Source organism: Hevea brasiliensis, chromosome 3 (assembly GCF_030052815.1).
Source record: "Hevea brasiliensis isolate MT/VB/25A 57/8 chromosome 3, ASM3005281v1, whole genome shotgun sequence".
In the NCBI taxonomy this organism is placed as follows: Eukaryota; Viridiplantae; Streptophyta; class Magnoliopsida; order Malpighiales; family Euphorbiaceae; genus Hevea; species Hevea brasiliensis.
The window spans coordinates 27,617,519-27,642,230 of NC_079495.1; the positions used below are offsets into that span (position 1 = coordinate 27,617,519).

Consider the following 24,712-nt stretch of genomic DNA (forward strand, 5'->3'; position numbering starts at 1 on the left):
AAGTGCCGGCATACATAAACAAAATTCACTTGTGCTTTTGTGTGGTCCAGCTAGAGAAAACAAAATTATTTTTACATTTATATTAAATATTTATTTTAGATCCATTGATTAAATAAATTCAAATATTTAAAACTTTTAATTTTGAACAATTTAATCAAAATTTTTAAAATTAAAGAATTTTTATTTAAAATTTAAAAATCAATTTAAAGATTTTGACTTTTTATACCTGAATTATCACGTAGCATATTGTGCCGCAAAGAGAGAAAAATAAGAGAGAGAAAAATAATCAAATAAGAAAAATAAAAAAATATTACATAGCATAGGTATAAAAAATTAAAACACCTAAATTGATTTTTGAATTTTGAATAAATTTTTTTAATTTTGAAAGTTATGATTAAATTGTTTAAACTAAAAATTTTGGAAATAATTAATAACGAAGATAAAAATTTGGATTTATTTAGCCAGAAAATTTTTATTTTATATCAATAAAATTTGATATAATAATATTATAATTGTTTTTAAATAAAAATTTTATATTTGAGTCCAATTATTAAAAAAACATTTCATATCTTTAATTTTTAATAATTGGCTTTTGATTTTATATATATATATATATATATATATATATATATATATATATATATATATATATATATATATATTCAAACAAAATAAATGTATAAAACGACACACGCATCTCTGTTGTATATTCTTCATTTTCATTTCACACCAAACATCGCTTTCTGTTGTATCTGCTTCAATTTCATTTCACACCAAACATTATTTCTTCTTTCTTTCTTCTTCCTTTTAGTCCGTTTTTTAAAATAATTTACCCCTCTCATGGCGATCACCTCAAACCCAATATTTTTCGCAGCAACAATCGTACTCTTAATCTCCGCCATAATCGCCATTAATCGTACCAAGTTCTCCAATAAACCATGTTATATACTAAGTTTTTCTGGTGATAATATTGACAAGCTTAATCAGCAGTCGGAGCTTCTTCATCTAGGAAGTTCTGCAACTGGACCTGAAAGTTTTGCGTTCGGCAAGCATGGCCAGGGACCCTACGCCAGCATCGCCGATGGCCGCATCATCAAATGGGAGGAACATCGACGACAGTGGATTGATTTTGCTGTTACTTCTCTTCACAGGTAATGCTTTATATATATATATATATATATATATATATATATATATATATATATATATATATATATATATATATATATATATATTTGGTTCTTTTAAAAGTAATTCTGAGTTTTGCTTCAATGGGAATATTATCTTATCAGTTCCTTCTTGTTGTATGCGTCTTGGGTTAGGACTCTTTTGATCTTTTACAATTGCTACCTATTATATATATTGTCTGCTGCCTTAATAGCCGTTAGCGGTTAGCTATTAGATATTAACTATTGGTGATTAATTATTTATATGATAATTATTATATTAACTATTAAATAAAAAAATAATAATATCATCTTATTGATTAATCAAAATACTCACTCAACCTTTAAAAGTCATTAATTATTCTCTTAATCTCTAAAAACTAATTATCAAATAATATAAATAAAAGAATTTTAATGTTTTAAATTTAAAAAATTTAATTATGAACAATTTTATGATTTAATTTATATTTTTCTTTTTATATAATTATAAATAAATATAGATTATACGAAATGAATTTATCAACCGTGTTTGGCTGTATATTTAAAAATCTCTTTTAAAATTATTTATTTTCAATTAGGAAATGAAATTATATATATATATATATAATCTATTAAATATATAAATTTTATATATTTATATATTAAATTCATGATAAACAAGGAAAATTTTTCATTCATATACATATTTTAAGAGTTGGTACAGTTATCAATTTAGATAAAATTCTAAATTCAAATACTCTTTTCCTTTAAAAAAAAGTAAAAAATATAAATCACATATTAGTTATTGAAGAGCTTCATGTTGCTAAAGATAGGGTTTTTGTCACAACCCAATCTATGGGCCGGACCGGCACTAGGACCTGGGCCAGCCTAAAGCCTCCGAGGCCCGTAATAAGCCTAACTATTCTTCAACTCAACTCTAAAGCCCATTTGGGCTCAATTTTAAGAATTCAACCGGACAGAGATCGATCATAAAATGGACCATTTAACAGGGAGTTTTTGACTCGCTCGACCTATAAATACAATATACAATAAATTGGGGAGCTCAGCTCACCCTCCACATAATCAAAATATCTTAACTCAAATAGGAGCTCTGCTCCATCATCCAATCCCATCATACATACAGTTAATAATTTTACAGGTCCAACATAACTTTTATAATACAGGCCCAAAATAAAAATAAATGCTTCTAACACATGCGGAGTTTAAAATTTAACTCAATTGTACAAAATACATTAAATACTATTAATGGACCTGCGAAGAAGAAGAGCAGGTTAGCCACAACAAATAATCTTCCTGTAACCTGGAAAAATAGATAAACAAGAGTGAGCGTTCAACTCAGAGAGTAAAATATCAATTTTAATCATAATCTCTATAACTATCTAAAGCTAATGCACCTTGTGGAGTGAAATGCAACATCGTCATAATTTTCATATCATAACAGCAAAAAGGCAATTTGGAGCACTCACACACCCAACACTGTCAAGCAATACATATATGGGAGCTGATCCCCTATACAGCCCTCTTAATCCAACCTCTGCCAGCGAGTGTCTCTCAAGCCGGACTTTCACTTAATAAACCAAATGCGGGGTCCCAGAGAGTGTCTCTCAAGCTGTATTTACCCTGAAGGACTGGGTCCTAGCGAGTGTCTCTCAAGTCGTGTCTACCCGTCCTATCCATATCCAATACCATACCACACGCACGCCACGCACGCCACTCACACACATTGCTCCAAATTACCACAAACAACTTCCATGGAACTTCAACAATTATGAATGCAATATAAAATGTGCCTAGTGTTTAACTACATAGATACATATTTATAAGTGATACATGGGCATGCTTGAACATATAATAATATCGAAATTATAATTAAAATTAATATTTTACTCACAAACTTGAACCGAGGTCACTGCGGCGGTTGGGCGGAGGAGGAAGGCTGTCTCGGCTCACTTGACAATTTCATTGTAATTATTTAATATATTTGACTCAATACAAGTTTAGAAAAGACCAAAGACATCCTAAGTTGTGCTGAAAATCTGGCAAAGTTTCCCCTATACCTATGACCTACCCAACCTGCAAAATGGTTCAAATAACACTTCTAAACTCAACCCATATCTCATCATCATTATATGGCCCCTCCTGAGCCCTCCAAACCGAGCAATAATCACAACATTAGACAACTCAATTATAAGACTTCAAAACTAATATTTTTCAAAAACTATCCAAACTAACTTTAAAAATTCTATAAACCTGTCCCACCGTCCTTAACAATATTATAAGGCTATTGCAATAGGAATCGTAATTTTCTTATCATCCACGAATATTTTATAAATTTTATTCTAACCCATTACAAGGAAAAAATTGAGTAATGTAGAGTTCGAGTTTACCTATGCCAAATCTAACAATTGGAACGCGTCCAGAACGTCTGAAAATGGTAGGGTAGCCTATAATCTTGACCCGATTCTGAAATGGTTCCAGCAGCTTATCTGCTCGGCTCGAAATTACAGATCCAGGCGACGATCGAATTTCCACGAAATGAAAGTACATACGCAAAGTCCACAATACCAGGGTTAGAATAAAATATATATATATATATATTATTTAAAAATTAGGGATGTTACATTCTTCTCTCCTTATAGAAAATTCATCCTCGAATTTTACACAAGGCAGAATAATGACACATAGTTGCATATCAAACTTATGAGTACTTACTGTGCATATCCCATTCTAATTTTCAAGTGCATTCCTTCATAGATTAACTCCTCCATAGGACTAACCATAGGGATTTTCCTTGACCAAAGTTGTCTGATCTGATAGTCTACTATGGCTATTAGTTGCTCCTCAAAGATCAAATTCTCATTTAACTCCACTGTGTCTGGTCGCAGCACATGAAAAGGATCGGGAACATACTTTCTAAGCATGAAAATGTGAAATACTAGGTGGACATGAGAAAGGTTTGGTGACAACTCTAACTGATAGGCAACTGCTCCCACTCTGTTCATGGTCTTAAAATGTCCTATGTAACGGAGTGCTAATTTGCCTTTTCTTTCCAAATCTCATAACCCTTTTCATAGGAGAAACCTTCAAGAACACGGTCACCCATTGCAAATTTTACATCTTTCCGCCTTGGATCTGCATGGATGGTTAAAAATTATTATGTCTATCTGCTCCTATCGTAGTATGCTAGTTACCATCCTCCTTTTGAGTCTAAACCATCACATCTGACTACTCGTTTACCCCTCTTATTTTTTTGTCATCTCTAGTACTCATTATAACTCCACTACTCTCGACTTGATATCTGATAACTTTAATCAACTTTGGCGCTTACCTCACTTTCATTACGCCCTAACGTGTCTCTTGGTGACTTCAGTCCTCATTCCTTTATTTCAATAATCTCTGTTTCCCAAAAACATGACTTACGTTCCTTACCCTATAGTATCCTATGAAATGCTTTCCTGTAGCACCTATCATATACATCTCATTCGAAACCTTTACTTGTCCTATGACCTCAATGGGCAATACCTATAAATCTTCTCACTCCCATGATACTTCAAATTTTTAATCTCTTTTGTGTCATTACTAAGGTCCTTAGACCAGCTCTTGTCCATTTTATGTAACTAGTTATGTAGAGCTCCATCCAAGTGTCAAGCATACCCTACACCACTTATCAATATTGGAAAGTGAACTAGGTGTCTTCTCTCATAGGACAAATGTATTTGTATTCCCTGACAACCCAGTTAATGCAACTTTATCTTTTCCCACTCCTTCTCTAGAATGGAAATATCTAGACTTATTCCTAAAGCTTCTTAGTATGTGGCCTACTTCTAACACATTAGCACTCAGATCGAGGCTCTACTACTCCTTTAATCTATCATATCATAATAACTTGTTTTAAACATCTCTTAGTGTGTTCCTAGCATACCTATTCCTTCTTATCCTCATCATTATAACTAGCTCTACTGAGCTTTCTTCCTATCCTTTGGATCTTATCCACTTTCTTTTCCTATTTCTGCTATCATTGATATCTTTTCAACATGTTGTACTTATTCCTTAATCTTAGTACTATCTCACTCTTACACCTTTTCCTTCAAGGATGTCCATCCCATCATCAACTTTAACTTTCTTTTTTTTTTCTTTATTTCTTAGTCTTATCCTGATTACTAGTTCCATTACTTCGAGAATTCTAACTTTACGATTGACTCTTACCAGTACATTCTTTACATTACGTAACACTTGTAATTAACCATAAAAAATTCTTTTTCTATCCCCTTTCCCAACTTACCTATCAGAACATTATCATTCTCTACCAGCCTTGGTAGGAAATTGCTCATCCTGGATGGATAGGAGCCCCAGAAATTATAAGTTCTATCTGAACTAACACGGCCGTGGGAAATATGTGCCATGCCTTAATTCTGAACAAGATACTTCATGTGTTCATTCTCCTTAATATAATCACATATACTGCTCATAGCTTTCCAAACTTCAGCCTCAACTTTTCCCATTAGCAACAATTTCATTCACTGTAACTCATTAGCAAATAGCACTTCCTCCAGCTTATAGTTCAAAAGGGTTGTAAGCCCTAGTAACTAGCTCGATTTAACTCCTATCACCTCTCTGATCATTCTTTCATACTTAGCATTAGGTACACCATTATCATCATTTTCGCCTCAAAAGATTGGATATGTACTAATGCCCATCAAATTTTTAATTAATTGTGTCACACCTTACCCCTCTGTAAGGCATAACATGATCTCGTAGAATACCTAATGAACTACCGAACTTCACCTACCGATAACTCATTAAGTACCCTACAAGGGATTTTAAAACAATTTTCTTATCTTTGACAAGTGGTGAGCATTTCTAATAAGTATTTAAAACATTTAGTTAAAATTAAAACTAGTTAATATTTTTGGTCCATTTTAGTTTTCCGCAAATTCTGTAAAATTTTGTGAGTTTCCTCTGTATTTTGAGAAAACCGTTCTTCAAATACCTGTAAAAGCACTTCTAAAAGTTTTCTCAACCCCTACTTGGTTTCACAATCAAACTCAATCAATTTCTCAAAAATCACAATCAATATCATTCATATTTCATTAAAAACAAAATAATTTATACACAACCTTACAAATTTATATCAAAAGAAACACAAACTAAACTTTATTACAAACTTCATACAAATTTGTGTACAAGCTGCTCAAGACCCATTTTTACATGTCCATACATTTATGTGCAATATATACATCAAAAGAAGTATTTACAGTTAGGGTATAAATTATACCCGAAAACTTTAGGCTGGTAGCTTCTCACACCTCAAGGCTCACGCTTTGCTCCTCTAGTTTCTGTATCTGCGACAGCAATAAAAGCTATCGCTGAGTACTAGGACTCAGTGGTGCACAATATACTAAAATAATCTTTATGCAAAACTTAAAGCACATTCATTCAAAAATTTGGCTAAACATGAAAATTTAATACAATCATGCATTGTAAGATTTTACATGTAAACCAAGTTCATTTCAAAGTATCAAAACACATTTCATAAAACCCACAGTTAGATCACGCCATTCGAAACAAATAGAATCTCAATAGCCAGAGGCTAAAAAGAAATCATATCACAAGGCTAGCTAGCTCAAATATATGGATATCCATTCACATCCTCTTCTACTGGCACACCTCAACACTTCTCCAGAGAAGGAATCAAAATTCAAAACAAATTACCCCTACTAGTCGTGCTAGTGAGGTGTTCAAATATATGGTCATGATACTGTGGTTTCAAAACTTATCTTAACAATTTGCTAAACATTGTCATTTCAAATATACATAATAAATTTCAACAATTTAGATCAAACATTATAAGAATGCCATAATCCAATATTTCACATTATTCAAAACGATATGCAAAAGATGATTATAAAAGTATATGTTGTGCACAAACCTCAAACGAGTCGCCTGTTGGCCTTGACTCGACTCCTCGGGTTCTATCCCGGTATTCTTTTCCACTGAAACACGAAATTTTCCAATGTTTCAGTACTAAAACTTAAAATAAATCCAAAATAAACTTAACTTCACATTTACCTAGCTCTAACGTGTTAAATGCGACGTTCTCGAAATTTTGTGTTTCGGGTTACTATTCACTGCACTATTCAAGTCAAATTATTGACTTTCTAAGGCTTAATAGGTATGGGAACTCCAACTTCACCCACATACCACATTTTGGTCACCAAACTTGTTGGTTTTGGTCATTTGTTTAAAGCTTTGGTCATTTTGGCAAAATTGCCAATTTTCGGTTTTGGTTCTCCGAAGTTGCACTGTTTCATTGGTCGGTCTACTGTTGAAATTTGACAAAACTTCCTTCATAGAAAATGTTCCTTATTGTCTTAAGTATATTCTCATTTTCGGATCACCTCAATCGGAGTTTTGTAGCTCAAGTTATGGCCAAAATAAGTTTCTTGCTCACGTGTCTTTGTTCATACCGAGATTTTGGTCTTTGGCAGATTTTGGTCCCACTTTGGTTAATAATTTGATAAAGTTAAGTTCATAATTTGGTCTCACTTTCTTCATATGAAATGTTGTACTATGTCTAAGGTTTCCATCGGTTCAAGAATCGCCTAAATCCGAGTTTTCTAGAGGGAGTTATAGCTATCCAAACATTGCTGCTCAATGAAAATTCTGCAGAGTTGCAGGTTTGGTAACCTAACTTTGCTCAATAATTTGAATGGGTTAATGGCATAATTTGGGGTGATGTTCTTCATGAAAGTTTTAGGTCTATATCATATCTAATTGCTGGTAAAATTTCAGGTCAATTTGACCTACCTAGCTCGAGTTATGACCAAATGAACAGTTACTGTTCATTTGGTCAGTTTAATCTTGATGGCAGCCTGCTATCAATTCACTTTGGTCAATTGTTTCACCAAGTTTTGGTCAGTTTTTGGCCATGGTTCCTTCATGAAAATTGTGCTCTTTTATGTCTATTTTCATCTCCAATTGGTGGCATATCAATGGGACTTGTAAAATTTGAGTTTTGGTCCTTCAAAGTGGGTTTGGTCATGCTGCATTGACCTACGAATTTGATTTTTATTCCAACAATTCCCACACAACTTATTTGGTCATAATTGACCATTATTTCATTTCACAATAGGTTAAACATGCCATTTATGCATTTCTCCAAATTTTGGTTCATAACCCTAACTCACTCATTCAATCACAATTGGTGCATTTCCATCTTAACACCATACTAATGTAAGTTTATTAACATCTTTAATTCCCTTTAAACACATCAAACCATACCAATCATACTCCCATCAACCAGGCCAAAATTTCAGTTTGTCCTTCACAATTTTTTTTTTTTATTTCATTTCTTTAGTTTCTAGTTAATTAGACTAATAACACAACTAATTCAACAAAAAAATCAAATTTAATCTACTAACCTTAGTGCAGAATTTCTTTCCTTCAAACTTCTTCCTTTCTTTTTTTTTTTTTTTTGTCAAGTCCTCTATCAAGGCTTGAAATCAAGGTTTAATATTGGAGATTTAACTTTCTATGGTGGAATTAGGGATTTGATCAAGCTCAAAATGAGCTTTAATGGAGGTTTTGGGTGAGGGAGAGGGAGAATGAAAGTGAGCTACGGGAAGAAGAGCTTTCAAATTTTTTTTTCTTTTATTTTCTTTTATAAATTTGTAGTTATGGAAGACCACAAAATTTAATTAAATAAATATTTAATTAATTCTTTTATGACATCATCTTTGACTTTTCTAACTTCTTTCCTTTTCTCTTTTTTTCATTTTTTTTTTCTATTTATTTTTCTATTAGTTCTTTAATTTAATTCACGATTCCGAAACTTTCTTTTCTCCGATTTTATTTGACAGTTAGGTCAGGAGTCAGTTCTCGGGGTCAATTGACCAAATTGCCCCTCGCCGGTTCATCCCGGTTTGCAAATAATCCAATATTTCTTCCGGCTCCCTGACCTAATTATTTGGTAGCTTAACAGTTCTTTTCATGGTTTTCTCTTTTCCACTATGTTCATAAGGGTCCTAAGGACCGCAGCGTCACTTTTACGGTTGAAATTTGAGTTTAAAAGCGACTTCATGTCGTTCAGGAGGTCACTCATCGCTGTGACTCTCGGCTCGTTTAACCTCTTATATTCTGTTTTTCTTATTTATAGTTAACTAATTAAACATTACTGATTATTTGTATTTATGGCTTCTTAAGTTGTCTTAAGTGTGGCCCTAATCCCAATAATTGTCTGGACCGACACCGGTCACCGGAACAGTGAAATCTACCAGGCTATGCAACGGGGGTGTTACAAATTGGGTCACTTTGACACGATCTCTCTTCTTAACATAAGCTCCTAGAATCGAAACATGAGCCAATTTGAAAAGAATGAGAAATGTTCTCCCACCATTTATGGTATACCATTGTTTGATAAATAAGATTTAGCTCATACCCCTTAGTCTCCCTTTTTAGTTTCATTATTTTTTTGTAATTGTTGTGCGTTATTACAAGATATCAGTTATATCTACCATTTGTTATACTGTTGTCCTGCCTGACATATCATCTTAGAATTTACTATTTCCTTTTTACTCTCCATTTATCTTCCATACTTATAATTATTTGTCCAATGCTCCTTATACTTAGTTATATTCTAGAAGATAAAAATACTCACAGATTCTTTCAGATCTATTCCAATCTTACCAACAATCACTCCTCTAATCCATGTACTTCTCAATATCTTATAATTACACCTATACCTATCTTGTCCTATTCTGACCGTTATTAGCTTTCTGCTACATATTATCATACTATTATTTATTTATTCATTTATTATTACTCTTTTTTTACATAATTATTTTATCGATCATACTGAAAATATATGTCTTACTCCAATTTTTGACTCTAGGTCTCACCACTCTAAATTTTAATATCAAGCTCCTGTGACATTATCTCTCATCTTGCATATTTATATCCCTTATGTTGACTTTTATCCAACTTACTCCTACTAATCTTGCTTCTTTATTTGACAATACAATTCAAGTTACCACAGTACGCTCAACAGTTACTACCTACTTTGATCGCACACCTCACCTAATTTCTATTATACTGTCAACAACCAAAAGGGTTTTTATGTCATTGCTCCATTATCCTACTTTGGGGGTAGAAAACAGATAAGGTCTAATCTAGATCCTGTAACTCTAAGCTCTAGGCTCAGGCTCCTAACACTACATCAATTATGGCCTGCTCTAAGTCCTGTACTTCTGGGTTCCATAACTTAACAATGTTCTTCCTAATGCCATCCTTTTCAACGCTCTCTATCCTTTTTTTTTTTTTTGTTTATCTCGTTTACCCTTCCTAGAACCACATTCACCTCCTCGGTATTTTGGCTCTATTCTTCCTAATCTTATCATAATCTTTTTTTCCAGTTTATTCTTTAGCCAACTCTTTTTATCTTACCCAAATTTGAACTTTCACTCTTCCATCCTTTAGCTTTATTTTCTTTTTGAACTTGATTGTCATATCAGAAACTTATACCTTTCCACTATCTCTACCACATCATATATACCTCAATGTTACTCAGAATTGATCCTCTAACTACCCTAGCTAGACTTCTACTGGCATTCAAGCTATCTCTCCTACTGCATTTAAACCGCACTCCATCTATATATATATATATATACACACACACATTCTATGATTTATCGATGCTAACTTTTGTCCTTTTTCTTTTACTTTATTTGGAGTATACTTTAGTCTTAAGTATTAAGAAGCTAAGGATGAACTTAGGGAATAGCAGTCATACTTCTCTTGCATGATCTCTATTCTTACCCTTTTGGACTACATACTACCCCCTACTACTTTAGGGAGGGAATCTGTAGCAACTCTAATTTTTCATATCCATTTAATTAGCTGAAACTTAAAATACTAGGTATCCAAACCAGTCATTCAATTTAAAGGCTTACATACATCTTGATCTTACATCTTATAATTCCTTGTACCCTCTCCAGAACACATGAGCTAACAACTCTCTATCTCACCCTACAATCCCATCTGGCACACTACTCCATAAGTCATCATTATCAGTAATAACCTTCGATCCCTTATGAAAAGATAGGACTATACCCTAACTTACTGCAACAAAGGTACTACATTTACCACCTTGCCAAAATCATGTCAAATTAATGACTCTCTTATCATATCATAGCTCTGTAAATCATTAATTCATAGTTCCGACCTTCCCTAGGTAGTAGGGTTGTACTTTACACCTTGCTGATACACACAAGATATACTATTCTCATTAAGCTCTAAGCAAAACGTCTGTCGTACTGCAAAAACCATCCAAAATTCCATACCGAAGACCAGATGGTCTCACTCTATAGATGTCACTTTTACTTTGCAACTAATCCGCAACCTCTAGTCTGATGGCAACTCTTGATGCAACTCGAGCTCATGCTAGGGTAATCGAGTTACTAACTCTAGTTACCACCCAACTGTGACCTTTCGATATTCTAGCTCTAGATCCCTAACCAGGAGTTCCCAACTCCTCTGCATATATAGAACTCTGTTCTGGCATAATTGTACCAAAACAGAGGCCATCCACAAACACCCTCATTATGGAGCACCACGGGGATGCACGCAGCTTTACACAATAATCTTATGTTGGTACTGTAATCTGCAGCTTACAAAGCAGACATTGAGAATATTGTATAGTTACTACGATACGTCCTGACAGACTAGGTCTCCTAATCTTTTATCTCTCTTGAATCTACTATTATCATAAACTTACTCTGACTGGGTCATCCATTGATGACTGCCAGCAGTGTTATCCTCACCCTTATCTAGTGCAATTTTGCTATCAAAACTCACCTTTATGTACTTGTGCCTAGCACCAGATAGGCACAACATTTAGACCCATACTGATAGAAATATAGTGTTTCTTGGAGAATGTATTTCCATGGCAGACCTCAACATGTCTGCTAACGCTATTTCACACTTCTATGTACTTCACAAAACTGAGGTGCTAAACTGAAGTACTCTTATATTAACCGAGAAATAACGCAGAATCTAGAAACGAAGAATTACAGAAAAAAGACGAAACAAAATCCTATACTCCGCATGTGACAACTCTAGGTGCACACTTTCCCATGAATCTAAAGCCTAAGCTCTGATACCACTTTGGTCACGACCCAACCTATGGGTCAGACCGGCACTAGGACCTGGGCCAGCCTAAAGCCCCCGAGACCCGTAGTAAGCCTAACTATTCCTTAACCAAACTCTAAGGCCCATTCGGGCCCAATTTTAAGAATTCAACTGGACAGAGTCCAACCATAAAATGGACCATTTAATGAGGAGTTTTTTACTCGCCCGACCTGTAAACACAATATATGATAAATTGGGGAGCTCAGCTCACTCTCCACCTAATCAAAATGTCATAACTCAAATAGGAGCTCAGCTCCCTCATCCAATCACATCATGCATACAGTTAATAATTTTACAGGTCCAACATAACTTTTATAATACAAGTCCAAAATAAAAATAAGTGCTTCTAACATATGTGGAGTCTAAAATTTAACTTAATTATATAAAATACATTAAATACTATTAATGGACCTGCGAAAAAGAAGAGCATGTTAGCCACAACAAATAATCCTCTTGTACAATTGAGTTAAAATAAGTGCTTCTAACACATGCAAAGTCTAAAATTTAACTCAATTGTACAAAATACATTAAATACTATTAATGGACCTGTGAAGAAGAATAGCAGGTTAGCCATAATAAATAATCCTCCTGTAGCCTGAAAAAATAGATGAACAAGAGTGAGCATTCAACTCAGAGAGTAAAATACCAATTTTATTCATAATCTCTATAACTATCTAAAGCTAATGCACCTTGTGGAGTGAAATGCAACATCGTCATAATTTTCATATCATAACAGCAAAAAGGCAATTTGGAGCACTCACACACCCAACACTGTCAAGCAATACATATATGGGAGCTGATCCCCTATACAACCCTCTTAATTTAACCTCTGCCAGCGAGTGTCTCTCAAGCCGTGTCTACCCTGAAAGACTGGGTTACAGCGAGTGTCTCTCAAGCCGTGTCTATCCGTCTTATCCATATCCAATACCATACCACACGCACGCCACGCACACACACACTGCTCCAAATTATCACAAATAGCATCCATGGCACTTCAACAATTATGAATGCAATATAAAATGTGCCTAGTGTTTAACTACATAGATACATATTTGTAAGTGATGCATGGGCATGCTTGAACATATAATAATATCAAAATTACAATTAAAATTAATATTTTACTTACAAACTTGAATCGAGGTTACTGCGGCGGCTGGGCGGAGGAGGAAGGCTGTCCCGGCTCACCTCACAATTTTATTACAATTATTTAATATATTTGACTCAATACAAGTTTAGAAAAGACCAAAGACACCCTAAGTTATGCTGAAAATCCGGCAGAGTCTCCCCTATACTTATGACCTACCCAACCTGCAAAATGGTTCAAATAACACTTATAAACTCAACCCATATCTCATTATCATTATATAAACTAATATTTTTCAAAAACTATCCAAACTAACTTTAATAATTCTATAAACCTGCCCCGCGGTCCTTAGCAATATTATAAGGCTATTGCAATAGGAATCGTAATTTTCTTATCATCCACAAATATTTTATAAATTTTATTCTAACCCAGTACAAGGCAAAAATTGAGTAATGTAGAGTTCGAGTTTACCTATGTCAAATCTGACAACTGGAACCCGTCCAAAACATCTAAAAACGGTGAGGTAGCCTATAATCTTGACTCGGTTGAAATGGTTCCAGCAGCTTATCTGCTCAGCCCGAAATTACAGATCCGGGCGACGATCGAATTTCCACCCAAAAATTTGGGGTCGGCTATATGGATTCGCTTTTTCCACTCTGAACGATTTTGGGTTAAATCCTCAGAAATGTGTAATGCTTATATAATTTGTCCACAATATTACCTCCTTAGCTATTATTAGTTTTAATATTATTAATTATTTTATTACTTATAGCTATTAGACATTAATTTTTAATAATTAATTATTTTCATAATAATTTAAAATAAAAATATTTAATAAAAATAAATTTTAAATTACCAGCTAAATGTAAAAGTTATTTTATGTAATATCATTTTATTGATTTTAATTAAAATACTCTCTCAAATTTTACAAATTAGAAAGGATAGTTTTTCATAGATTATTCTCTTAACCATAAAGAAATTACTGAATAATATAAATAAGAGATATATTATTTTAATTATAATTAAATACTATTTTAAAAATTATTATTAAATAGAGTCTAAATATATTAGGAGCACCAAAAAAAATAATATTTAGTGCTTTATTAAATTAAAATAATCTTCTATTGACAATTTTAAATTAGTTATTTAGTGCAATTATATTATTTATTCAGACCTGAAAATTGTCGAGAAACTCGTCTTCATTATTTATTGCTGTAAATGTTTCTCAAAATCACTGAATTAGTTATTAGATCTATAATAAAATTTTAATTATAAATATTCATAATAAAACTAATTATTTATTTTCTCTATTTGGTTAAAATTTCACATTTTTTATTTAACATTTTTACTTGTAATTATAAAATTAAAATTTTGATTATTAAACTTATACAACAAATAATATATTTTAGAACTATAATAAAGTTTCTTGCTTTGTATATTTTTTTAACTAAAAATGTGGTTCATTTGTAAAATATTAATATATTGTTTATTTCCTTTAGCACAATACAAACGAGGTTCTTATTATTATTATTATTATTATTATTATTATTATTATTATTATTATTATTATTAAGATGATGAAGAAAAGTGTTACGTATGAGTATTCTTTCATTAAAAAATTTAAAAAATAATTTAATTTTAAAATTTGTAATAACTTTATTTTATAAAATAAAATTTATTTTATTAATAATTATCAGTTAATAAATTAATAAATCTAATATGAGAATAAAAAATATAAAATAATAAAATATTCATACAAAACAATTTTAATTACTGTATTCAGCATAATAATTTTTTTTTTAATTTTAAAATTATTTTTATTTATAAAAAGTTAAAATTAATTTAATTGAAATGATTAATAAATACTATTATTTTATTTCAATTACGACAAATTTAACTCTATTACTTAAAATTGATATTAACTAGTATTAATTAATACCTTGTCTTAAATATTTTTATCATAGTTGTTAAAATCAAATTGGATTGATCAATTAAATCAATTTAATTAGAACAAACAGATCAACAACTAATCCCGATTGATTAAAAAAAACAATGAAAATGTGAAGAACAAATGAAGAACCTTCATAAACCTTTGTAGCCAAGTTCTTAGTGTTCTTGAGTTCCGGGTTTATATTGCTGAGTTCTTGATGTTCCTGAGTTGTTGAGTTTAAATGGTTGAGTTAGGATTGTTGGTGTTATTGAATTGTTCAGTTTAAATTGTTAGATTAAAGGATTTTTTAGTTTGGATTTCTGGGTTTAGTTGGTTAGGGCTCTTGGGGTTCTTATTTTTTATTTTTATTTTCATTAAAAATAATAAATAATTTTTAATATTTAAAATTTAAAAAAATAATATTTTTATTACTAAAAATATAATATAATGTTTTATTAAATTAGGACTAATTTGATCTTAAAAGAAAAGTTTGAGACTAATTTGATTAAAAAGTTAAAAATAAATTTATTTGAACTTCCTAAAAAGTTAAGGGTTATTTGAACTTTTTATTCAAGAAACAAGGGATGTCTAGAGCTACACAATAACAAAAATAATTTTTCCCAGCCTTCGCCATCTAAATTATGCAAGATTCAAAACATAGTCAAGTTTTTATATAATTTAGTTAAATGCTAATCATTATATTTTTTAATCTTTTAGTACAAAATTAAATACTCCTTGAATTTTAATTAAAATATACACTTTAATCATTTTATTACATTTTGATCCCTTATTTTTTTAAGCATAATAACATTTTAATCATCGATTTATTGAACACCTGATTTAAAATTGGTCTAATTACAAAAAATCCAAATATTTTTGCATTTTGGCAATATAGTCCAAATATTTAAATCTCGTTAAAATTAGTCAAATTTCTAAAAATTATTAAAATATTATCCAATTTACGTCAATTAAATTTTGAACTCACTTTTCCACTTATTTTATCATTATCATTGAAAATTCAACTTTACCATATTCACCAACTCTTCTATAATTTCATTTTAATAATCATTAAGTATCAGATAGTAATTAGATTTGGTGGTAGTAAGTAGAGAGTATGACTAGAACCATTAAATTTGATCAAACAGCTAGAAATTTTGATGCAACTACATATCAAATAATTGATAGTAATAGTAAGGTTGAATTGGATAGAAAATAAAGTGAATGAATATATTAAAAAATTTTAGTTTGATGATTTCATTTAGTGATCATCTCTTGGACTTGTTGATTTAATTTAATTTTTTGGTTTTTGAATTTATTCGATGGGAAGTGTGAATTAATTGGGTTTTTCTATTTGTTTTTTCTTTTGAAGGATATAAAAAAAATTGAATGAAATACGTCCATCTATATAATCACATTTGCAAATAATTACAAGATTTTTTAATATATTCTTCCACTTTAGTGTATTCAATTTTATTTAATATTAAAAATTTTTTTAAAAAAATTACATAATCACATTTGCTTGTAAAAAATTGAATAAAATACTTCCTATTGATTAATCTATAAATTACTTAAATAATTTTTTATTATTACTGGTAAAAGCTAATTTATAATCAAAGAAGGAAAGGAAATCAATTAAGTAGCTGATAAATTTACTATTAAAAAGTGTAGAATTTAATTTAATTAAGAAAGAGAAATCCATTAACAAAAATAGTTAAGTAATTTCATAGATGGAGATTTTTTATAAATTATTATGTAAAAGATAATGAGTATAAAATTTTTTTATTAATTTAATTAGTAATTAATTTGCTATTATTTTGATTGGTCAACTTTTCCCTATAGCAAGCCGTGTGGCAATATAAAAATTAAAATTTTGCCTTATATATAGAGTAGGAAAAGAAAAAACAAGAAAAAAAATAAATTGGGTATGTGTTTCTCTATTTTAATTTTTTATATTGTTAAAAATTATATCATCATTTTATGTTAAGTTATATATTTTAAAAACATTACATAATAAATTTTATATTTCAAAAATATAAAAAATTATATACTTCTATATATGAAAATAATAATTTATAAATCTATATTTTAGTAAGAAAATTTTCCTCATAAATTACGGTTTTAGTTAATCCTTAATTAATTAATTAATAATGACGCTGTGATTAGTAGAGATGGCTGCGAGGGATCATACAATCACTATCAGATGGAGCCTATTTGTGGGCGCCCATTAGGTTTGTGTGTCGATGAGTCAAGCGGTGATCTGTACATTGCTGATGCTTACATGGGGCTATTAATGGTGGGCCCTGAAGGTGGGTTGGCCACAACAATTGCGACACTTGCTGAAGGTATACCTTTGAGGTTCACCAATGGCCTCGACATTGACCAATCAAGTGGAGCCGTATATTTTACCGATAGCAGTTCAGTGTACCAGAGGAGGTATATAAAACCTATCCTACCTTGTCTTTTCTAATTATTTTATTCATTGCTATCTATTTATTTAATTATTTATTTATTTATATATATTTTTAAAAGCTATGAGTAAATTGATTTATCAAAGAAGAAAATTCGATGAAAGTTGCATTTGTATATTAAATCTATAATTAACCAATGTAAAATGATATTTATTGTCTAAAAATATTTGTAAAATAAGATTTAGTTTTGAGTCGAATTAGTTGTGGGTGGCCATTAAACCAATTCGAATTAGTTTTGAGTCAAAATAAAATTTTGAGGACTAAAATTAAAATATAAGATTTACTTGATTTTAATTTCAATTTAGTTTTAATTTAGATCAAATCTAATAGCTAATTTAAAAAAAATATATATATATATATATTTTTTAAATTAATTTTAACCAAAAATCAGATTGAACTGTAGGATTTCAATCCAATTTAGATTAATTTAGTTTTAATCAATTTCAATTTCAGTTAGATCAATTTAATTTCAAACCAGAATGGAATAGTAAGTGCCTTCCTACCAGAAAGCTTACAATACAACCATCAATTTATTTAAAGCAAACCCAAATTGCATACTGGAGTGATATGGGTTCATTTAGATCAATCATTTACATGAAAAAATTTTTTTAAAAAAAAAAGTTCTTATAATTTTTTTAAATTAAAAAAATTAAATTTTCTCATTTTAAACATTAAAATTAATAAAAAATTAACTAAAATAAATTTTTACAAAATTATAGTTCCAAACAGGAACATGATTTGTTTTATCAAGGCATCAAAATGTAACAAATGATACTTGAGAGCCTTCAAGCTAATTTGAGCGCCAATTCTTAAAATTAAATCTTACATTTCCTGTTCAAATTTTATTTTTTTATAACTCAACGGTTTCGTCTTTTTATACCACTAATATTAATTGGATAATTTACAATTAAACCTATGAGATATAGCAAAATTCAACGTATATTTTTTTAACAATTTGATTCTCAAAATTAATTCTATTAACAAATTAGTTTATATCGCCTAAATTGATTATTAATTTCATTAGCTTTTTTTAATTTAAAAAAAAAGTTCCTGTCATTTTATTTTATTAATAACATAGTCCCTATTGTTTTATTAGTAAAATAGTCTTTGCATCTAAATTTTATATCTAAACCATTATTTATTTTATATTTAAGTAATTATATAAAATTATTTAAAATAATTTTACATAATTATTTATATATAAAGAAATAATTACTTAAATAAAAAATTTAAATGTAAAGACTATTTTGCTAATAAAACAAATTTCAAAAATTAAATTGTTTGAATTTAAATAGCAATTAGCGGAATTTAAATATAAGGGCCAAATTATTAATAAAAAACAAACTAGGGACAAATTTATAAATTTTGCTAAATCTCAAGGACTTAGTTATAAATTACCCATATTAATTGACTCTCACTTGAATTAACAAAGAGAGAGAGACGGATGAAAAGTGAAATATATTTATATTTATATTTATATTTATATTTGGTTGTTGTAGGTGAAATAATTCTCTCTCTCTATATGTTAACATCAAGCTAGCCTCAATTTTTGCAGGGATTACATATATGTGATATTGAGTGGTGATAAATCAGGAAGGCTAATGAGATATGACCCAGAAGACAGACAAGTGAAAGTACTTGTTGAGAACCTTTCATTTCCAAATGGAGTGACATTAAGCAAAGATGGAAACTTCATTTTACTTGCAGAGACCACCACATGCAAAATCCTAAGATATTGGATAAAAACATGCAAAATTGGAACTCTTGAAGTCTTTGCACAACTGCCAGGGTTCCCAGACAACATAAAGAGGAGTCCTAGAGGAGGATATTGGGTTGGTTTGAATTCAAAAAGAGAAAAGGTTTTGGAATGGATCCTTTCACATACATGGATAGGCAATGCTTTGATTAAGCTTCCTTTTGATTTGATGAAAGCTTATTCAATTTTGGGTGAGTATAGACGGAGTGGCATGGCTATTAGGTTGAGTGAAAATGGTGACATATTAGAAGTGTTTGAAGATAAATATGGATTCAAGTCCATAAGTGAAGGAATGGAAAAAGATGGCAAATTATGGATAGGCTCTATCAATTTGCCTTTTGCTGGCAGATATAACTTATGAGATGTGAACTTATGAAACTTTATTATCATGAATTTCAGTTGAGGAAAAAAAATGTTGCAAATGACATATCTATATGTCTACCTACCTTCTTTTTTTTTATTTTTTTTATAGGACCGAGGATTGAATGAGTGAAAACTTCAACTTGACATTTATCAAGTGAGTGTGATATACCATTAGCCACTGGACCAAGCCATGCTAGACATATGTCTATCTACATTTATATGCAAGTAAAAGACAAGCTAGAAAGGCATTCTCTCTCTCCTATAAAGATATCTAATTTATTTTTGTTTTTGAATTTACTAGAGTATCTCTCCATGTCTGTTTTACAGTCCACAAAAAACTAATCTCCTCGGGATTCAGGATTACCCTTCCCAACAATTTGATATCTAATTTATTTTAAATGGCATATGTATTCTTAAAATTGTTAATCCTTATGATTTAAAAAATTTTATAACCTATATCATGTTTTTAGTATTATCTGAAGGCACCACTGTAATACTTTTACAATCATTGTCATTTATATCCTAATTTTTGTAACCATTATCATACCAACATGAATATAGATATATAATGGCATTTGACTAAAGAATCCCCATTCCTTAGGGGTGAGCATTTTGATTTGAAAATTAACAAAATTGATTAAATTAATTTTTTTGTTATGAGAAAATCAAACTAAGTAAATGTTTGAATTAGATTGATCAAACTAAACAAGTGATTGAACCAACTTGAATAAAACCTAAAAATAAATTAGCTAAATATAGAAAAATTAAATAATTCTGATTTAATTTAGTTTTTCAATTTATCCCGAATAATGCTTATACTATCATTCTTCATAGGGATTGACCTTGAATGTGATGGGAAATCCCCATTACCTCTATAAGGCATGAGCAAGGAGCATATCCCTTGGCCAATTCTATGGTACATTCATTAATATATATAGGGTGAACATTATTTGATTTGAATTAAAATTTTGAACTAAATTGCCTTAATTCAAAATTTATGTTCAATTTATGAGGTAATTTAGTTTGGTTTTGAATATATAAAAGTTTGGTTTATTTGGCTTGATTCAATTTTTAAACAAAAAAAACTTGGAAAAATCAAATTGAACTGAAATTCTTAAAACTTTGCATTTTAGAGATTAAGGTTACTGCTTAAAACTTTGTGTTTTAGGCTCTATGAGGAATACATGGCTTAGCAAGCTGCAATGTCTATTAATACATTTGTGAGGTAAGGGAAAGTCATCATTTAGTATGGCCTTGTTGATATCCCTGTAATCTACATACATCTAGACCATTCCACCCTTCTTAGGTAGTGGCACAATATTTGCTAGCCATTCAGGACAGTCAATTACTTCCACAAAATTTGCTTCTATGAGCTTCTTCACTTCTTGAGCAATCTTGTCTTTCCATTTAGTTCTAAGCTTGCACTTATTTGTGTGTGTGTGTACACACACCCTTTCAATTTTTAAAGAGTATAATTAAGTGAACATTGATATAATTATCAACGTTAAAATTGAAGGAGAAATTTAACTAGTTGAGGGTGCCACTAGACTTTTTTTAGTAAATATTATGGGTTAATTTATATATTTGACATTTTTAAATTTATTAAATTATGAAAGTTCAAGAATGATAAGTGACATTTTTAAAGTTGAGAGTAAAAGTCGGTCGTTAATTTATGTATTCAGCTTTATATAAAAATAACAAGTTTATGCATGAGCATGGCAAACACATAATAACATTGAACTTATAAAAAATAATCAACATCTAACTCACAAATTAGTTAACATAAAAGCTATTGGTCTAAATAAAAAGAAGAAGACAGTCGGTTTAGATTATCTATCCACATATATAATGCAAACATTAACGATAATACATAAACAAAAATAATAGAAATTAAAGATATGTCGTGTGGAGAAAATGTTGCAAAGTTTCCCTATATGTAATACCTAACCCATTAAACATAAGGCAACAACACGCATAATGGCCTCAGGCCTACAACACTTGTAACAACCACAAAAAAAAAAAAAAAAAAAAAAAACTGCAGAAACAAAGAAAAAACGCAGCACTCCCCCACCCCATTTCTCTCTCCCCTCTCGCTTTCTCCCTCCCATTTTCGTCCTGCCGGCCAACATCAGCACCGGCGAGGTACCGTCAGCCTTCCCCCGTGCCGGAACAACTACCAGGCGACGGCAGCAGCGAGCAAGAGACAACAGAAAGAGAGAGAAGGAGAGAGGAAAAAGAGGAGAGAGGGAGAGCGTGCGACAGGGGCCCGACTTCGCGGCGTCGCCCCGGCAGACTCCCGCGGCCATTTCCGGTGATTTCAAGTGCCACGGACTCCCAAGATGATGAACTTCCAGATGAGACCAGTGGCACCTCGTTTGGTGGCCGGAGGAAAGAGAACCGGCGAGGGAAAGTTGGAAGAAAATTATATGGGTTTCTCGGTTTTCGGTCACTTTTTCGGCGATTCGACCGTTGGATCGGAAATCCGAGGCCACTGATGGACTCAGGACGACGAGATCTTCGAGATAGGACTGGTCCCGCTCTGATCGGACACCGTTTGAAAAAGGCGATAATCGGACGGTCTAGATCGCTTGGTGAGATTTTCGAACTTTTTCGATTTCTAAAATTTAAAAATAATTTTGTGATAATTATTAACAAAATTTGGACTTAATTTAGGTGCGATCGGAGCGAGGATAGCTCACCGGTGTCGGGACTGCATTTTCAGCCAGATCCGGCTGCCCGACAGCCCGTCTCAGAACGTGGTCAATATTACAGTCAATCCTAGCATTTTCAGACGTTCTTAACGCATTCCAGGTGTCAGAATTGGCATAGGTAAACCCGAACTCCAAGTTGCTCATTTTTTGCTAATATCGATTTAGAATAAAATTCATAAAATATTCGTGGATTATCGAAAAATTATAATTCCTTTTGCAATAGTCATATAATATTATTAAGGACCGCGGGGCAAAATTTTAGAATTTTTGGAGCTTGTTTGAGTGGATTTTTGCAAAATATCAATTATAGGGACTAAAACGTAATTTTTAAGATTTTGAGTATTGTCTGATTTGGAGGGCCCAGGAGGGGCCATGTGATATTGATGAGATGTGATTGTGGAAATTGAGAATTTAGAAGTGTTATTTGAGCCTTTTTGCAGGTTAGGTAAGTACCAGGTATAGGGGAAACTCTGCCGGATTTCCGGCATGAATTAGGCTGTCTATTGCCTCTTTAGAGTTTTATCTTAACTTAGTACTAATAAATTTATAATTTAATTATTAGGTGATCGAGGTCAGCTATTTTTTTGCATCCAGCGGCCACAATAGTCATCGGTGTACTGTGAGTAAAATAATAATTTTAATTGTAATTTCGATATTATTATATGTTTAAGCATGCCCATGCATCACTTATATGTATGTATCTATGTAGTTAAACTCTAGGCACGTTTTATGTTGCATTCACAACTGTTAAAGTGCCATGGATGTTGTTGTGGTAATTTGGAGCAGTGTGCGTGCGTTAGCGTGCGTGTGATGTGGTGTGGACTATGGATAGGACGGGTAGACACGGCTTGAGATCTTTGCTGGGACCCGATCCTTCGGGGGTAGTCACGGCTTGAGTTCTTCGCTGGGACCCCGATTTGGTTTATTAAGCGAAAGTCCGGCTTGAGTTCTTCGCTGGCACCAGGTTGGATTTAAGAGAGCTGTATAGGGGATCAGCTTCCATATATTATGATTGATATTACTGGGTGTGTGAGTGCTCCAAATTACCTTTTGATGTTATGATGTGCAATTATTGTTGATATTACATTTCACTCTACAGGGTGCATTAGCTTTAGATAGTTATAGAGATTATGGTTAAAATTGATATTTTACTCTCTGAGTCAAACGCTCACTCCTGTTCAATATTTTTCCAGGCCACAGGAGGAATTATTTTACAGAGCAACCTGTTTTCTTCCTCGCAGGTTTAACGTCGATTATTTAATTGTTTTACTATCTTTTCTAAATTTAAAATCTAGAACTTCACATGTGTTAGTAATAGTGTGGGCCTTGTTAGAAATTGTGTTAATTTAAATTTTTGAGATTAATAAATGAAAATTTGTATGGTATTTTAAACAGTTTGTAAATGAGGTAACAGGGTTGAGCTGGGCTCCCCTAATTTTAGTTTTCTGAAAATTTCTGGGCTAAGTCGGCCTGAAATGAAATTATAACAAGTTGATTTAGATTATTTGATATGCATATTGGGCCTAAATTATGGGCCTGGTTATGGATTTGAGGAATAGTTAGGCTTACTACGGGCCTCGGGGGCTTTAGGCTGGCCCAGGTCCTAGTGCCGGTCCGGCCCATAGGTTGGGTCGTGACAACACTCATCACTTAGTCCATCCGGGTTCTACCAATAAATAATATATATCTCTAGATCCTCAAAAAAAGCTCAAGTGCATAAACTTCTCTAATATCCAAATATGTCAAACCCTATTTTAAAATTTTCACAAATATTCTTGGGAGTTTTTAATATTATTATCTTATTATTTCCATTCAAATTACTTCATTATAAGTAAAAATAACAACTTTAAGTTTGGGCTTACCTACATAAACGCAATTGAGATTCCCAAAAGCATTAGAATCAACTATAATATTAGGAACCTTCTATGAGGGTCCATTAGGCATTTCGATTCGAGTGTAAACCCAATCCCATGTGCTGATAGGATATTGGCGATCAAAGAGTACTTACACAAAGCCCATGGAACGCTAGTTAGCCATGCATATTTTTACC

The 24,712-nt window shown here is 31.5% G+C and overlaps 2 protein-coding genes across 2 annotated transcripts; both read left to right on the forward strand.

Annotated features, from left to right (window-relative positions):
- The first annotated feature begins 666 nt into the window (after window positions 1-666).
- Window positions 667-20,015, forward strand: LOC110650647 (protein STRICTOSIDINE SYNTHASE-LIKE 2-like). Its single transcript, XM_058143974.1, has 3 exons — window positions 667-1,151; window positions 17,531-17,797; window positions 19,388-20,015. Exons 1-3 carry the CDS (start codon window positions 841-843, stop codon window positions 19,947-19,949), a joined length of 1,140 nt encoding a protein of 379 aa, XP_057999957.1. The 5' UTR covers window positions 667-840; the 3' UTR covers window positions 19,950-20,015.
- A 1,834-nt stretch (window positions 20,016-21,849) lies between these two features.
- On the forward strand, window positions 21,850-22,761 carry LOC131178356 (uncharacterized). The gene is made up of 3 exons (XM_058143316.1): window positions 21,850-21,867; window positions 21,993-22,542; window positions 22,625-22,761. Exons 1-3 carry the CDS (start codon window positions 21,850-21,852, stop codon window positions 22,750-22,752), a joined length of 696 nt encoding a protein of 231 aa, XP_057999299.1. The 3' UTR covers window positions 22,753-22,761.
- The last annotated feature ends 1,951 nt before the right edge of the window (window positions 22,762-24,712 follow it).